General features: G+C 36.9%; 1 protein-coding gene across 2 annotated transcripts in view; it reads left to right on the forward strand.

Annotated features, from left to right (window-relative positions):
• CPNE8 (copine 8) overlaps positions 1–14,196 on the forward strand; it is a 321,663-nt gene that overhangs the window by 59,566 nt on the left and 247,901 nt on the right. For both annotated transcript variants that reach the window (XM_024122759.3, XM_024122760.3), the window contains exons 2-3: positions 6,251–6,291; positions 7,783–7,829. In XM_024122759.3, coding sequence (XP_023978527.2) covers positions 6,251–6,291; positions 7,783–7,829 — 88 coding nt within the window. The remainder of the gene's footprint in view (positions 1–6,250; positions 6,292–7,782; positions 7,830–14,196) is intronic.

Consider the following 14,196-nt stretch of genomic DNA (forward strand, 5'->3'; position numbering starts at 1 on the left):
ATTGATACAGCCACTATGGAGAACAGTATGGAGGTTCCTTAAAAAACTACAAATAGAACTACCATACGACCCAGCAATCCCACTACTGGGCATATACCCTGAGAAAACCATAATTCACAAAGAGTCATGTACCACAATGTTCATTGCAGCTCTATTTACAATAGCCAGGACATGGAAGCAACCTAAGTGTCCATCAACAGATGAATGGATAAAGAAGATGTGGCACATATATACAATGGAATATTACTCAGCCATAAAAAGAAACAAAATTGAGTTATTTGTAGTGAGGTGGATGGACCTAGAGTCTGTCATACCGAGTGAAGTAAGTCTGAAAGAGAAAAACAAATACCGTATGCTAACACACATATATGGAATCTAAAAAACAACAAAAAAAGTGGTCATGAAGAACCTAGGGGCAAGACGGGAATAAAGACGCAGACCTACTAGGTAATGGACTTGAGGATATGGGGAGGGGGAAGGGTAAGCTGGGACAAAGTGAGAGAGTGGCATGGACATATATACACTACCAAATGTAAAATAGATAGCTAGTAGGAAGCAGCTGCATAGCACAGGGAGATCAGCTCGGTTCTTCGTTACCACCTAGCGTGGTGGGATATGGAGGGTGGGAGGGAGGGAGATGCAAAAGGGGAGAGATATGGGGATATATGTATATGTATAACTGATTCACTTTGTTATAAAACAGAAACTAACACACCATTATAAAGCAATTTTACTCCAATAAAGTTGTTAAAATAAATAAATAAAGTGCTCAGCACAAAAAAAAGAAGCAAGTGGTGGCATTAGCCTTGCCTCTATAAGAGGTAAGCCCTGCCAGTTTTTAAGTATGAAGATTGCAAAATTTTGAATAAAATTTTAAATATTAAATATTAAAAAAATAAAGTGCTCAGCACAGTGCCTGGCACCCAGCTTAGTAAATAAATAGTGAGTGAGGAATTTGTGACATAGGTTCATGGTGGCTATGATGGAGCAGACAGAGGGAATAATCAGTTCTACCTTCTCAGGGAACAACAATGGGGAAAGGCTGAAAGAGGAATTCACATTTCCCAGCAGAAATGAGGTTGCTGAGGAAATTTTAGGGGCAGGGTAAAATAATAGTACAGAAATATGAGGCAATATTAGATTAAGGGACTATAAAAAACCTGAAATGTCTGGAACAGAGCCTATGATATGGAATACGGATAGAAGGGCAGCTAGAGATAAAGCCGGGATCAGAATGTGGCAGGTATATAGTGTTATGTTACCAGTTTCTGTTGGTAATGGGTTTTATGCAGGGGAGCCATTTGGTCAGGTTTTACTGTAGAGAACTTTCTCTTGGAGACATCTTGGTGAATGAACTGGGAGACAGGAGGCAGAAAGACCAGTTAAGGGCTAGCTCTAAGGTCTGGGATGTAGTTGGGACTTGGAAGCAGAAGCCAAGGTGGGGGAAGCATTAGCGGAAGGAGATGGAGGAGAAGGATGATTGGAGTCTTGCTTGGAAGAGAGATGGGTTGAACCCTGTTGCTGTATTAGTTTCCTGTAGCTGTTGTAACAAATTATCACAAACTTGTTGACTTAAAACCACAGAAATTTATTCTTACAGTTCTGGAGGCCAGAAGTATAAATAGAGTGTCACTTGGCTGAAACCAAGATGTTGGTAGGGCTGCTTTCCCTCTGGGGGTTCTGGTGGAGAAGCCATTCCTTGCTCTTTTCCAGCTTCTTGTGGCTGCTGGCATGCCTTGGCTTGTGGCTTCATCATTTGGTTCTTCAAGGCTAGAGCCCACACATCTCTCTCTGCTCTGTTTACATCACTCTCTCCTCTATGTCAAATCTCCCTCTGCCTTCTTCTTATTAGGATATGTGATTGATTGCATTTAGGGCCCACCCAGATAATCTAGGATAAATGCCTTATTACAGAATCAATAATTTAATCACATCTGCACAGACCTTTTTTCCCCTAAAAAGGGTCACATTAATAGGACCCAGAGATTAAGACCTGATATGTTTGGGGGGGCCATAATTCTGCCTTCCATTGTTGCCACTTACTGAGATAGGAAATGGAGAGGCTACAAGACTGTGGAAAAATAATGAAATTAGGTTTGTACATAAGTGTTAGGTTTTTAAGAAGACTCATATTCTGTTCTCAGTTTCTTTTATCCTTCCCATTTTTAACATAAATGTTGTTTCTCTTCTTTGGCTGAAATCAGGGATTGGGTTTTGTAAAACCCATCTTTTTTCCTAAAAGCTTGTATCACCCTGAGTTAACCCTACATATTACTTCAAACCAAAGGGTTCTTCTGTTTACCTTAGATCAGGCAAACAGAGCTCTGACATGTCAGATTGTGAAAAGCCCTGAGTTTCCTTTAAGTAAATTTCAAGAATATCAATCATAGGTGAATACAGAAAAATTTTCACCATTAATTATCTTCCCCTCAAATTCTTTTAGTATATATACCAAATTCAACCTAGGCAAAGCTTGAAACTGTATATTTTATTACTGACCTTTTCAGCTCAACAGTACTAATAAATAAATACTTTAAAACAACCATTTTCAGCAAAAACTGAAAAATAAAGTTTATTTTATTACTAGTTTTCATTGAGTAATATATATCATACACGATAAAGTTCCACTTGTATGCTCAGGCTATGAAAAAGGTGGCTGCTGCTGAGCTGAAATTTTAGTCTATTTGTACATCTTCAAACCTGAATGTCTATTCTTATTTTCTTGAAAGCTGATAAATTTGTTAAGTACTTTCCAATGATCCTACCCTTTAGAATTACTTGGTGTCTTAGATTCTAGCTAATTCTGGCTTTTTAGTAAGCTTCAGTTTCAAAATACTTGATTTTTTTCATTTCTGAAGTTTTACTTTTTCAGTACAGTGTTTCCCCAGTGTTTTTCAGTACAATGTTTCTATTTGCCATAGAAATTTTAGGTTCAGGAAGATATTTTTTTCCTTAAATTTGCATGCTACATTTCCAGCTATAATATTTGTTCAAAGAATAAAAATAATGCATAAATGAGTCATAGAGAATTAAATATTGCATTCAAGTCACTTCCAAAGATTCGATAAATTTCCTTTCAGTTGCTCAAAACAAGTTTTGATTTCCCTGTCGTTATTTAAAAAACTCAGAAAACCATTTTTTGTGTTATATGCATTTAAAAATATATAATATTTATATAATATATATTATATAATATATAATATATATGCATGTCAAGAACTACTTAATTCCAGTCCTTAAGACAATATAATGCCCAAGGTAAGGGCCCTAGACATGGCCGAGTGACATGGGGCATGTTTATAATTTCCTCACTCAGGTTTTTTTCAGTTAATGGGTTACTTATTAGGGCAAAGGTCTAATATGCCACCTTCCTCTTCTACTCTTTTTTCCATAATAAAACACCTCATCATACCTAAAGTGAAAATGCTGATGCTTTTGATTGGATACTAAAACCGTTCATTCATACAGACCTTTGCTTATGTGCCAACTAGGTTCTGTGGTTGCCTAAGCAATATTTAGTAAAGACCTTGCAGGCGCTCAGTTGATCCTGAGACTAAGTTGAATAACAGGTAAATAAAAGTCCTCTAATCATTTCCTAAATTTTAATTAAACCCAGAGTCATTCTGTTTATAGATACAGAACAATTCTCAGAGGCAGTTATATTTATGCAGAGACGTGGTTCTCTGTCCACATGTAGAAAATTTATGCTGGACTGTGTTTGTAAAATGATAAAGCATTGTTTGGCTCTATTCATAGGCTATATTTTTGTTCATATGGAAAATTAAATAGAACAATTTTTTATTTGGCTCTATAAGCTATATTTTTGTTCTTATTAAAAATTAAATAGAACAATTCCACTCAGGTACAGCAGTGGAGCCTTGTTACATGTTGTCTAAGTTCTGCTGGCTACAAGTAGGTTTTTGGAACTCACTTCATACCTTCAGTTTGAAGATTTATTCCCTAAAACAAATATATTGTGTTATTGTGTGCTTTTTTTTTTTTTTTTTTTTTTCTTTTTGCGGTACACGGGCCTCTCACTGCTGTGGCCTCTCCCGTTGCGGAGCACAGGCTCTGGACGCACGGGCCCAGCGGCCATGGCTCACGGGCCCAGCCACTCCGCAGCATGTGGGATCCTTCTGGACCGGGGCATGAACCCATGTCCCCTGCATCGGCAGGCGGACTCTCAACCACTGTGCCACCAGGGAAGCCCCAGAGTAAATTTTTGATTAGGTTATGACTTCAGGTAAGTTTTCTGACTAATGCACTGTATTTCTCCATAATTTATTTTCAGGAGTTTGCTCTCCCTTGTTTTAGCTACATCAAGGTTTATAGAATAGAAAGACCTGTTCAGCATTTTTATAATGTTCAAGTTCAGCATTCCATTATAAAATTGTAGGCATAATGTTAAAGGCATCCTAACTCAAGCAAAAGACAACCTCATGGAGGGAAGAGTAACCTTCCTATATAAAAGCTGGTGAGGGGTGGTGTGTGTGTGTTTTTTAAAGTGCTTTATATAGAAAACAAAGATATTTTTCTGTGACTAGGTACAGTTATGTTTGGCCTCCTATCCTAGTTCTCTTTGTTCATAGCATAGGCGGCATCTCTCTTCACAGTAGTCTATAAACAAGAATTTATTTTATGTTATACTCTAGTGGCTCAATGAGTAGGTATAATGGGAGGCCTTCTACATTTCCAACAGTCAGGAAAACAAATTGTTTCTCCCTGACTTCTCCAGACAATGTAGCATTTTGTAAAGAACAGGGAAATCAGATTCAAAAGGTTGACTTCATTGGAATATTCTGTACTGGGCTGCGTGCTCTTATTCATTTATTCAGTTTCTCTGACCCTCAGCTTATTTTCTTTTTTTTATACAGTAGCCTTCACAATAATACCTCTCTTTTAACTTAATGTGAAAGTGCTTTGTTTCTATAGGGATATTAGGGAGGAAAAAATCTTGCATTCCTGTCATCAGTCCTAACTTTATGATGCATTTTGATAATCACTGGTCTTTTGCAATGATTCTTATCATGTAAGAATATTTTCCTTTTACAGACTTTTAAAATCATATAACTTTGAGTATAGTAGTCTTTGGGGAATTAAATCTCGTCAGAGATAGTTTATTCTATTTTATTCATATGATCAAATTATAGCTGAAATTTATTGTCAAATAGCAATGGGAAAGCTAAATTGCAAAGTTCAGGGACTAGGTTATGAAGAGTTTATGGAGTTTTTTTCCCCTCATATAATAAGGGATCTAAGGTTTTTTGTTTGTTTGTTTGCTTTTGACCTTTCCTACTGTATGTTATGGATCATAATGGCTAGAAGAAATAATGTAGCAAGTAAAGTCTATGATTAAGAATATTTATCTTATTGTTGATAGAAATCCATTATTTTGTATTTGTGGTTAAAGATTGTAGGGTTTTTATTTTTTTTAAGATAAATAAGGCACCCAAATCACATTATTTGCTTTTAAATGTATATAACAGTTTTTGAGTCCCAAGCACACTGCAATATTTGCACTGTCATCTCTCCTTGACTTTTGTGAACTCTGAAAGAAAGAGCTGAATTACATTTTTTAGGAAACTTAATGAGCAAAACTAGACACATAGGAAAGGCTGGAGAATTTCCATGTGAGTAGAGTGCTACCTTTATAAATATATCACATAGTATATTCTCAAATGGAAATGTTTTAAATTTACTGTTTGCCAGTCATTGCTGGAGTCATAGTGTCTGCTTAGGGGACAGAAGGATTATTTTAATATGATTTCTGACTAGTGGTCTTTGACTTAATTCTAAATATAAACATGTCTGATAGTTTCTTTCTGGAAATATTTGAAGGCGTAGTCCCTTCTTTTTTTGTCTGTGCTGTTCGGTTGACTGTGTTTTTATTTTCTCAGTGTATAGTGATTCCATAGAAGGAGTAACTGTTAAGAACCTGAAATATGAAAGGCTATAAGGTTGATATGAAAAAAGACCTTTCAAATAACAAGTATGGTACAGATAAATGCACATGAGTGGTAGTCCTGGTGGAAGAATACAACAGGGTAAACATGAGATTTTTTATTATAAGTATTAAACATAAAAATGTAATTTAGCTATTATAAATTATTACCAATTAATGGAGGATGAATATGAAGCACAAATTTAAATTTTGGAACTTTCAAGTCATCATTCACGTATATATACATTTATATTTATATAAAATATTTTGGTATTAGATTCGTCTAACATTTTCTCTTTTATTCAACAGAAATCTTCTTGACAGAGACACATTTTCTAAATCTGATCCAAGTAAGTATCTATTACTTGCTTTTTGAAATAGTCTACTTATTTTACTTGATTTTGCAAAAAGTTGTATGAAAATCATAGTTCTTATTTAAATATTTGTTTTAAAGCCTAGAAAGCAAGATGGAGTATAGTCTCAGGCCCTGCATTCTCATCTACCTGGGCAGTACTCTGGCTAAAGGGAGGGAATTGCTTAGCATTTTGAGAATAAGATGACAATGCAGATGACTGCAATGTAGGACAGTTCACTTTTAAATTAAACCTCATTGTATAGCCATATGGTAGAAATTATCTTTGAAAGACAACTGTAATGGGCCATAATTTTATGATCAAGTCAGAGTAATCATTTTCCTTTTTTTGTGAATAAATGCAGTATATAAAGGCATGTACAACCAAGTGAATTATATAATATCTTGAATGAGCTGAGGTTTTTTTGTTGTTGTTGTTGTTGTTTGCGGTACGCGGGCCTCACTGTTGCGGCCTCTCCCGTTGTGGAGCACACGCTCCGGACGCACAGGCTCAGCGGCCATGGCTCACGAGCCTAGCCGCTCCGCCGCATGTGGGATCTTCTCGGACAGGGACACGAACCCGTGTCCCCTGCATCGGCAGGCGGACTCTCAACCACTGCGCCACCAGGGGAGCCCTGAGCTGAAGTTTTTGATTCCTAATTATATATATTGAAAATTGAAGATAAATTGTAAAGTGAAAGACAGTTTAAATTAGAAAACAACAGAAATAATGTATAAATCAAGTAGTGATTCCAAACCTTGCAATATTTAGAGGCTGATATCCAGCAGCTCTCCATCTCTACAAATGTGTGAACCTCTGTGGTTTAATTACAGGAGAGAGCTTTTGTCAGTTGACAGAAGAATTCTTGAGGTAGTCACTGGAGAAAAGGCATTAAAATTTGTGGGTATTAAAAATTCCTGGGGCCCATTGACAAGTGGGTGGGATATTTTTATCCCTTAATCTTTACCCCAAACTCGTAATCTCCCTTTTCTGCGACTTCCTTTTGTGGTTCATAGGATTTCTTACTTGTTTACAAACATTGAGCATAGGAGTTGCAAATATTAAATGTGGCATATAATTTACTCCAGATATCCTTCCTATGATGGTTTTGAGCATGGTAAGTATCCTAGGAAGAGCTTATGACTGGTAACATACTGAAATATTTCAAACTGTTTAACCTTAGTTAAAAAAATTTTTTATCTATATCTGTAGCATAATGCAATTGAAGACATTAGCAAATAATTGTTATATTTTTTTGTGCCTAGCTCTATACATGCTAAGTTCTAAAGCCCTGATACTGTTTCTTGCTTTTTTATAAAAAATTTTCATCATGTGATGATTTATTAGCAATTTTCATGCCAGAGTAAGGCTAGGAACTAGGAACTAATTTTAATATAGCTTTTGTACAGCTGAAAAATAAATTGGATACATTTATATATGATATTTATAAAAAACATTTAGATATATTTATTTTTTCATCTTTTGTAGTTTGTGTCTTGTATGTACAAGGAGTTGGAAATAAAGAATGGAGAGAGGTAAGAATTTGAATTAAAAAAATTGTGCTGGAAGACATGGTATAAGTTATAATGTGATCAAGGTGAGACTTTCCTGTTTTTAGTTATTTTAGTAATTTTCTTATAGATTTATTTATTTTTATTTATTTATTTTTGGCTGCATTGGGTCTTTGTTTCTGCTCACAGGCTTTCTCTAGTTGCGGCGAGCAGGGGCTACTCTTCATTGTGGTGCATGGGCTTCTCATTGTGGTGGCTTCTCTTGTTGTGGAGCACAGGCTCTAGGCATGCGGGCTTCCGTAGTTGTGGCTTGCAGGCTCTAGAGCTCAGGCTCAGTAGTTGTGGCGCACGGGCTTAGTTGCTCTGCACTTTGTGGGATCTTCCCAGACCAGGGCTCGAACCCGTGTCCCCTTCATTGGCAGGCAGATTCTCAACCTCCGCACCACCAGGGAAGTCCTTCAACCCAAAGATTGAATTTCTTTTTTATTTTATTTCATTTTAATTTGATGAAAGCAATCTTTGTGTTTTGTTCTTAATAATCCTTAATGTTTAGCTCATTTATGATCTTTCTGTGGAATAATCTAGCCTTGAATTTGTATTTTCCTCAGTCTTACATAAATTTAATGTGATCCAGTTCTTACATAATTGAAGTTTGTGGGTTTAGTCTCACTTTTTGAGGTCAACTGCTGATTTTATAAAATATTGCTTTAAAGCGTTTTAAAAGTGATATCAATTATCACCTGCTTTTTGACAGTAACTTGTTATTTGAAAATAAAGTAGAAACTCAGTTTCCTAATACAAATACTTTGTGTAATGGAGTAAGAGCAAGGAGGCAGAATTACATTTTTTCATGGTTAATAATTTTATTTATTTGTTTATTTATTTTGCAGTATAGTTGATGTGTAATATTATGTTTCAGGTGTACAATATACTGATTCACAAATTTTAAGGGTTGTACTCCATTTATAGTTATCATAAAGTATTAGTTATATCCCCTGTGTTGTATAGTATATATTTGTAGCTTATTTTATACATAATAGTTTTTACCTCTTAGTCCCCTACCCCTGTATTGCCCCTCCTCCCTTTCCTCTCCCCATTGGGAACCACTAGTTTTGTTCTTTATACCTGTGAGTCTGTTTCCTTTTTGTTATACTCACTAGTTTGTTGTATATTTTAGATTCCATATATAAATGATATCATCCAGTATTTGTCATTCTCTGTCTTATTTCACTTAGCATAATACCCTCCAAGTCCATTCATGTTGTTGCAAATGTAAAATTTCATTCTTTTTAATGGCTACTATGCCATTTTTTATATATATGTGTGTGTGTATATATATATATTTATATCTCAAATCTTCCAGTCCAAGAACATGGTATACCTTTCCATCTGTTTGTGTCATCTTCAGTTTCTTTCATCAGCATCTTACAGTTTTTGGGATACAGGTCTTTTGCCTCCTCAAGTAGGTTTATTCCTAGTTATTTTATTCTTATTGAGTCATTTTAACAATATTGATTCTTCCAATCCAAGAACATGGTATATCTTTCCATCTGTTTGTGTCATCTTCAGTTTCTTTCATCAGCATCTTACAGTTTTTGGGATACAGGTCTTTTGCCTCCTCAAGTAGGTTTATTCCTAGTTATTTTATTCTTATTGATGCAATGATAAATGGGATTGTTTCCTTAACTTATCTTCCTGATATTTCATTGATAGTATACAGAAATGCAACAGATTTCTGTATATTATTTTTGTACCCTGCAAAGTTACCAGATTCATTGATGAGCTCTACTAGTTTTATGGTGGCTGCTTTAGGTTTTTCTGTGGATAGTATCATTTCAACTGCAGTAACAGTTTTACTCTTCCTTACCAATTTGGATTTCTTTTATCTTTTAATTTTTCTTGTGTAATTGCTATGTCTAGGACTTCCAATACAATGTTGAATAAAGCTGGTGACAGTGGGCAGCCTTGTCTTAGAGGAAATTCTTATAGGTTTATACTGTTGAGTATGATATTAGCTATGGGTTTTTCATATATGGCCTTTATTATGTTGAGGTATGTTTCCTTTATGCTCACATTCTAGAGAGTTATAATAAATGGATGTTGAATTTTGTCAAGAGCCTTTTCTGCATTTATTGACATGATCACATGGTTTTTATTCTTTAGTTTATTAATGTAGTGTATCAGACTGATTGATTTGCAGATAATGAAAAATCCTTGCAACCCTGGGATAAATCCCATTGATCATGTTGTGTGATCCTTTGATGTATTGTTGAAGTTATTTTGCTAGTATTCTTTTGAAGATTTTTGCATCTATGTTCATCAGTGATATTGGATTGTAATTTTCTTTTTTTGCAGTATTTTTGTCTGGTATTGGTATCAGGATGTTGCTGGCCTCATAGAATGATTTCAGAAATCGTCCTGTCTTTGCAATTTTTTGGAAATAGTTTTAGAAGAGTAGGTGTTAACTCTTCTGTAAATGTTTGGTAGTATTAACCTGTGAAGTCATCTTATCCTCGACTTTTGTTTGTTGGGAGTATTTTAATTACTGATTCAATTTCAGTACTGGTATTTGGTCTGTTCATATATTCTATTTCTTCCTGGTTCAGTATTGGGAGATTGTATGTTTTAAAGTATTTGTCCACTTATTCTAGGTTTCCATTTTATTGGCATTTAGTTGTAGTAGTCTTCTTAAGATCTTTCTTATTTCTGTGGTATCATTTGTAACTTCTCCTTTTTCGTTTCTGATTTTAATGATTTGGGCCCTCTCCCTTTTTTTTTCTTATTAGGTTAGGCTAAAGGTTTATCAATTTTGTTCATCTTTTCAAAGAACCAGCTTTTAGTTTAACTGATTTTTTTCTTTTCTTTTTTTTTTAGTCTCTGTGTCATTTATTTTTGCTCTGATTTTTATAATTTCTTTCCTTCTAATAATTTTGAGTTTTATTTGTTCTTCTTTCTTCAGTTTCTTTAGGTGTAAGATTAAATTGTTTGAACTTTTTCTTATATCCTGACATGAGCTTGTATTGCTGTAGACTTCCCTCTTAGAACTGCTTTTGCTGTGTCCCATAGGTTTTGGATCAAAGTGTTTTTGCGTTCATTTGTCTCTAGGTGTTTTTTGATTTCCTCTTTGATTTCTTCAGTGATCCATTGGTTGTTTAGTAATATATTGTTTAGTGTCCACGTGTTTGTGTTTTTTGCCGTTTTTTTTCTTGTAGCTGATTTCTAGTCTCATAGCATTGTGGTTGGAAAGATGTTTGATATTATTTCAATTTTCTTAAATTTCCTGAGGTTTGTTTTGTGGCCTAGCATGTGATCTGTCCTGGAGAATGTTCCTTGTGCACTTGGAAAGAATGTTCCATGTGCAACTTGTATTCTGTTGCTTTCAGATGGAATGTCTTTCTTCTGAGGTCTTTGATCAACTTTAACATCACTACCTGAACTCTTCCTTGGATAGATTGCCTGTCTCTACCTCATTTAGCTCTTCTTCTGGGGTTTTATCTTGTTTCTTCATTTGGTACATGTACCTCTGTTGCCTCATTTTTCCTGAGGTGATGTTTGTATTTTCATATATTTGAAGTTTAGTTATGTTTCCTGACCTTGGAGAAGTGGGCTTCTGTAACAGATGTCCTATGTGTCCCAGCAGCGCATTCCTTTTTTGTCACCCAACATGTTTGATCTAGGGGTTTCCCCTAAGAGGGCTGTGTGGGTCCTTCTTTTTTGGTGGGCTGTATGTGGTGGTCTGGTAGGTTTAGTTGGCTCTTAGTTCAGTTGGTTGCAATGCCTTGCATTGTGCAGAGGCTGACAGCTGCTGGTTGGTAGGGCTGGAGAACCCAAGGGGGCCATGGGATAAGTGCTGGCTCACTGTTGCATGGAGTCAGGATCCAGAAGACTCTGGGGCTGTTGCCAGTACAGTGGTTGGTGATGCCAGGTCCTGGGGTTAGTGCCAGACAAATCCTGGAATCTAGTTGCAGGGCCCAGGGATCCCAGAGTTGATGTCATGTTACAGGGGCTGGTTCCTGACACAGTTGGGTACAGGGTGTGGAGTGTTCTGAAGCTCGTGTTGGCCTGTTAGTGGGCAGGGCCAGAGCCCATGGGGTGTCAGGGCAGTGTCTGTCCTGCTGTGGGCAGGCTGGGTTTTCAGGCTGTGGTATTATGGTTTTCTTGCATCTGATGTCTGCCTCCTGGTGGGTGAGGCTGGTCCAGAGGCTAGAGAAGCCTTCCTGGAGGGCAGAGCCAGAACTCAGTGGTTTCTGCCCTCTGGTGAGTGGAGCCGGATCCTGGGTCCTCTGGTGAGCAGGAGCATGTCTTAGAGGCTGCTGTGTGCTCAGGAGGTTTTTAGGCAGCCTGTCTATGGATTTCTGGGGCTGTGTACCTGCCCAGGTAGTTGCTTGGCCTTAGGCATCCTAGCACTGGTGTCTACAGGCTGTTGGGTGGGGCCAGGTCTTGGTGTCAGTGAGCTAGAGGGAGGCTTCCACAATGGCACCCACCAGCACCAGTTTCCATATGGTAGAAGGAGCTTACAGGAATGGCTGCCATCAGAGTCTTTGTCCGCAGGGTGAGCTGCAGTTGCCTCCTTCCTCTCTGGAGAACACCAGCAGGTAGTTCTGGCACAGGCTCCTATCAAATTACTGCCTTTGCCCTGGGTTCCAGACCATGTGAAATGTCATGTTCACCCTTTAATAGTGAAATCTCTATTCCCCCTATTCCTGTGGGGCTGCCAAAATTAAGCCCCACTGGCCTTCAAAACCAAATGCTCTGGGGACTCGTCTTCCTGATATAGGAACCCTGGGCTTATGAGCCCGATATGGGGTTCAGAACTCTCATTCCTATGGGAGAAGCTTTGCAATGTAATTATCCTCCAGTTTGTGAATTGCCAACTGGGGTTATGGAACTTGACTATTCCATGAATCTGTGCCTCCTACCCATCTCTTGTGGTTCCTTCTTATGTCTTTAGTTGTAGAAAATCTTTTCTGATAGGTTCCACTGTTTTTCATTGATCGTTCTGCAAATAGTTGTGATTTTAGTGTGCTTGTGAGAGGAGGTGAGCTCAGGGCCTTTCTACTCTGCTATCTTGGCCTATCATTGTCAGAATTATTATTTTAGTTAACTTGTTTTCTACAGTATCTCTGCATTCAAATGGAAAGGTGATCACTGGAGGGGAGGGGAGCATATTAAAATAAAAGGTATTTCCATCTGCTTGTGGTTGCTGGTTATCTCAGGAAGTTAGTGCATTGTTTTAATGAGGTTACAGTTTCTGTTGAGATTTCCCTAGTGATATTGTGCTATTTGTTGTCACAGATTGCTTTGCAGCCAGCCATTTTACCAAGGTATGTCAACGGTGGGATGGAAGGTGAGAATTAGATCATTATAATTTATTCTCAAACATGGGAGACTAAACCAATTCAACAGTAGTCTGTACTGATAATGGGTTGGTGGGACACTGAACACCAGTTTCTCATATCTAATTGCTTATGTACATTTCCATATGGTTATTCAATATTTATCTCAAACTCTGCATATCCAAATGTAAATTCGTCATCCTTACCCTATGCCTGCTTCTTCTTTGCTCTACATGTAGCTAGTGGCATCACCAGCCAAAATATCAAAGTTTTGCAGCTATCCTTGACTTTCTCTCCCATACCTTTCTTATTTAATTAGTTATTCAGTGATATAAATTTTCATTCATAAACTCAGATGAGCTACCTCCTTTATTCAGACACATGTTATTTTTTGTCTCCTTTGTTACAACATTCTCCTGAGTCCATGCCACTCTCTCTCATGTTACTCTGTCCAATTATTCCTTTGATTATTTTCCTAAGAGACATGCTGACTCTTGTCATTCACTTTAGATTACCTTTCTCAGAGGCCTGGGACAATCCAGTGGAACTGTTGACTGACCATAGGCAAAAGGCCAGATGGAGATGAGCATTTACCAGGAGTGTCTAGAAAACAACATTGCTTGAGGGACTGTTAAAGGAACTGAGATAAATATCCATAATGTATAGGACCAGGCATCTTGGCCAATGAAAATCCTTAATGATGAGGCTTTCTTATTGCCTAAGCAATGAGATGTAAGTTTCTTATTTAATTTACAGTGTTTTTCATAAAAATAATGACTATTGTTCTAAGCCCTTTAGAATACTGACTAATTTAGTTTGCACAACAACCTTAAGAGGTAGATGCCATTAGCATCCTTGTTTTACATGTGAAGAAATTAAAGAACAGAAAGCTTAAGTGACTTGACCAAAGTTAGCCAGCTGTAAATAATAGAATGGGGATTTAGTTCCTAATTTGCAGAATCCTTATCTGACCCCAACCTTCACATTCTGGTTTTATTAACAGAAAGAAATTCTATAAATTGATCTTTGTGTCTTTATTCATATTTTCTTCAGCT

This window comes from Physeter macrocephalus, chromosome 6 (assembly GCF_002837175.3).
Source record: "Physeter macrocephalus isolate SW-GA chromosome 6, ASM283717v5, whole genome shotgun sequence".
NCBI classification, from domain to species: domain Eukaryota; kingdom Metazoa; phylum Chordata; class Mammalia; order Artiodactyla; family Physeteridae; genus Physeter; species Physeter macrocephalus.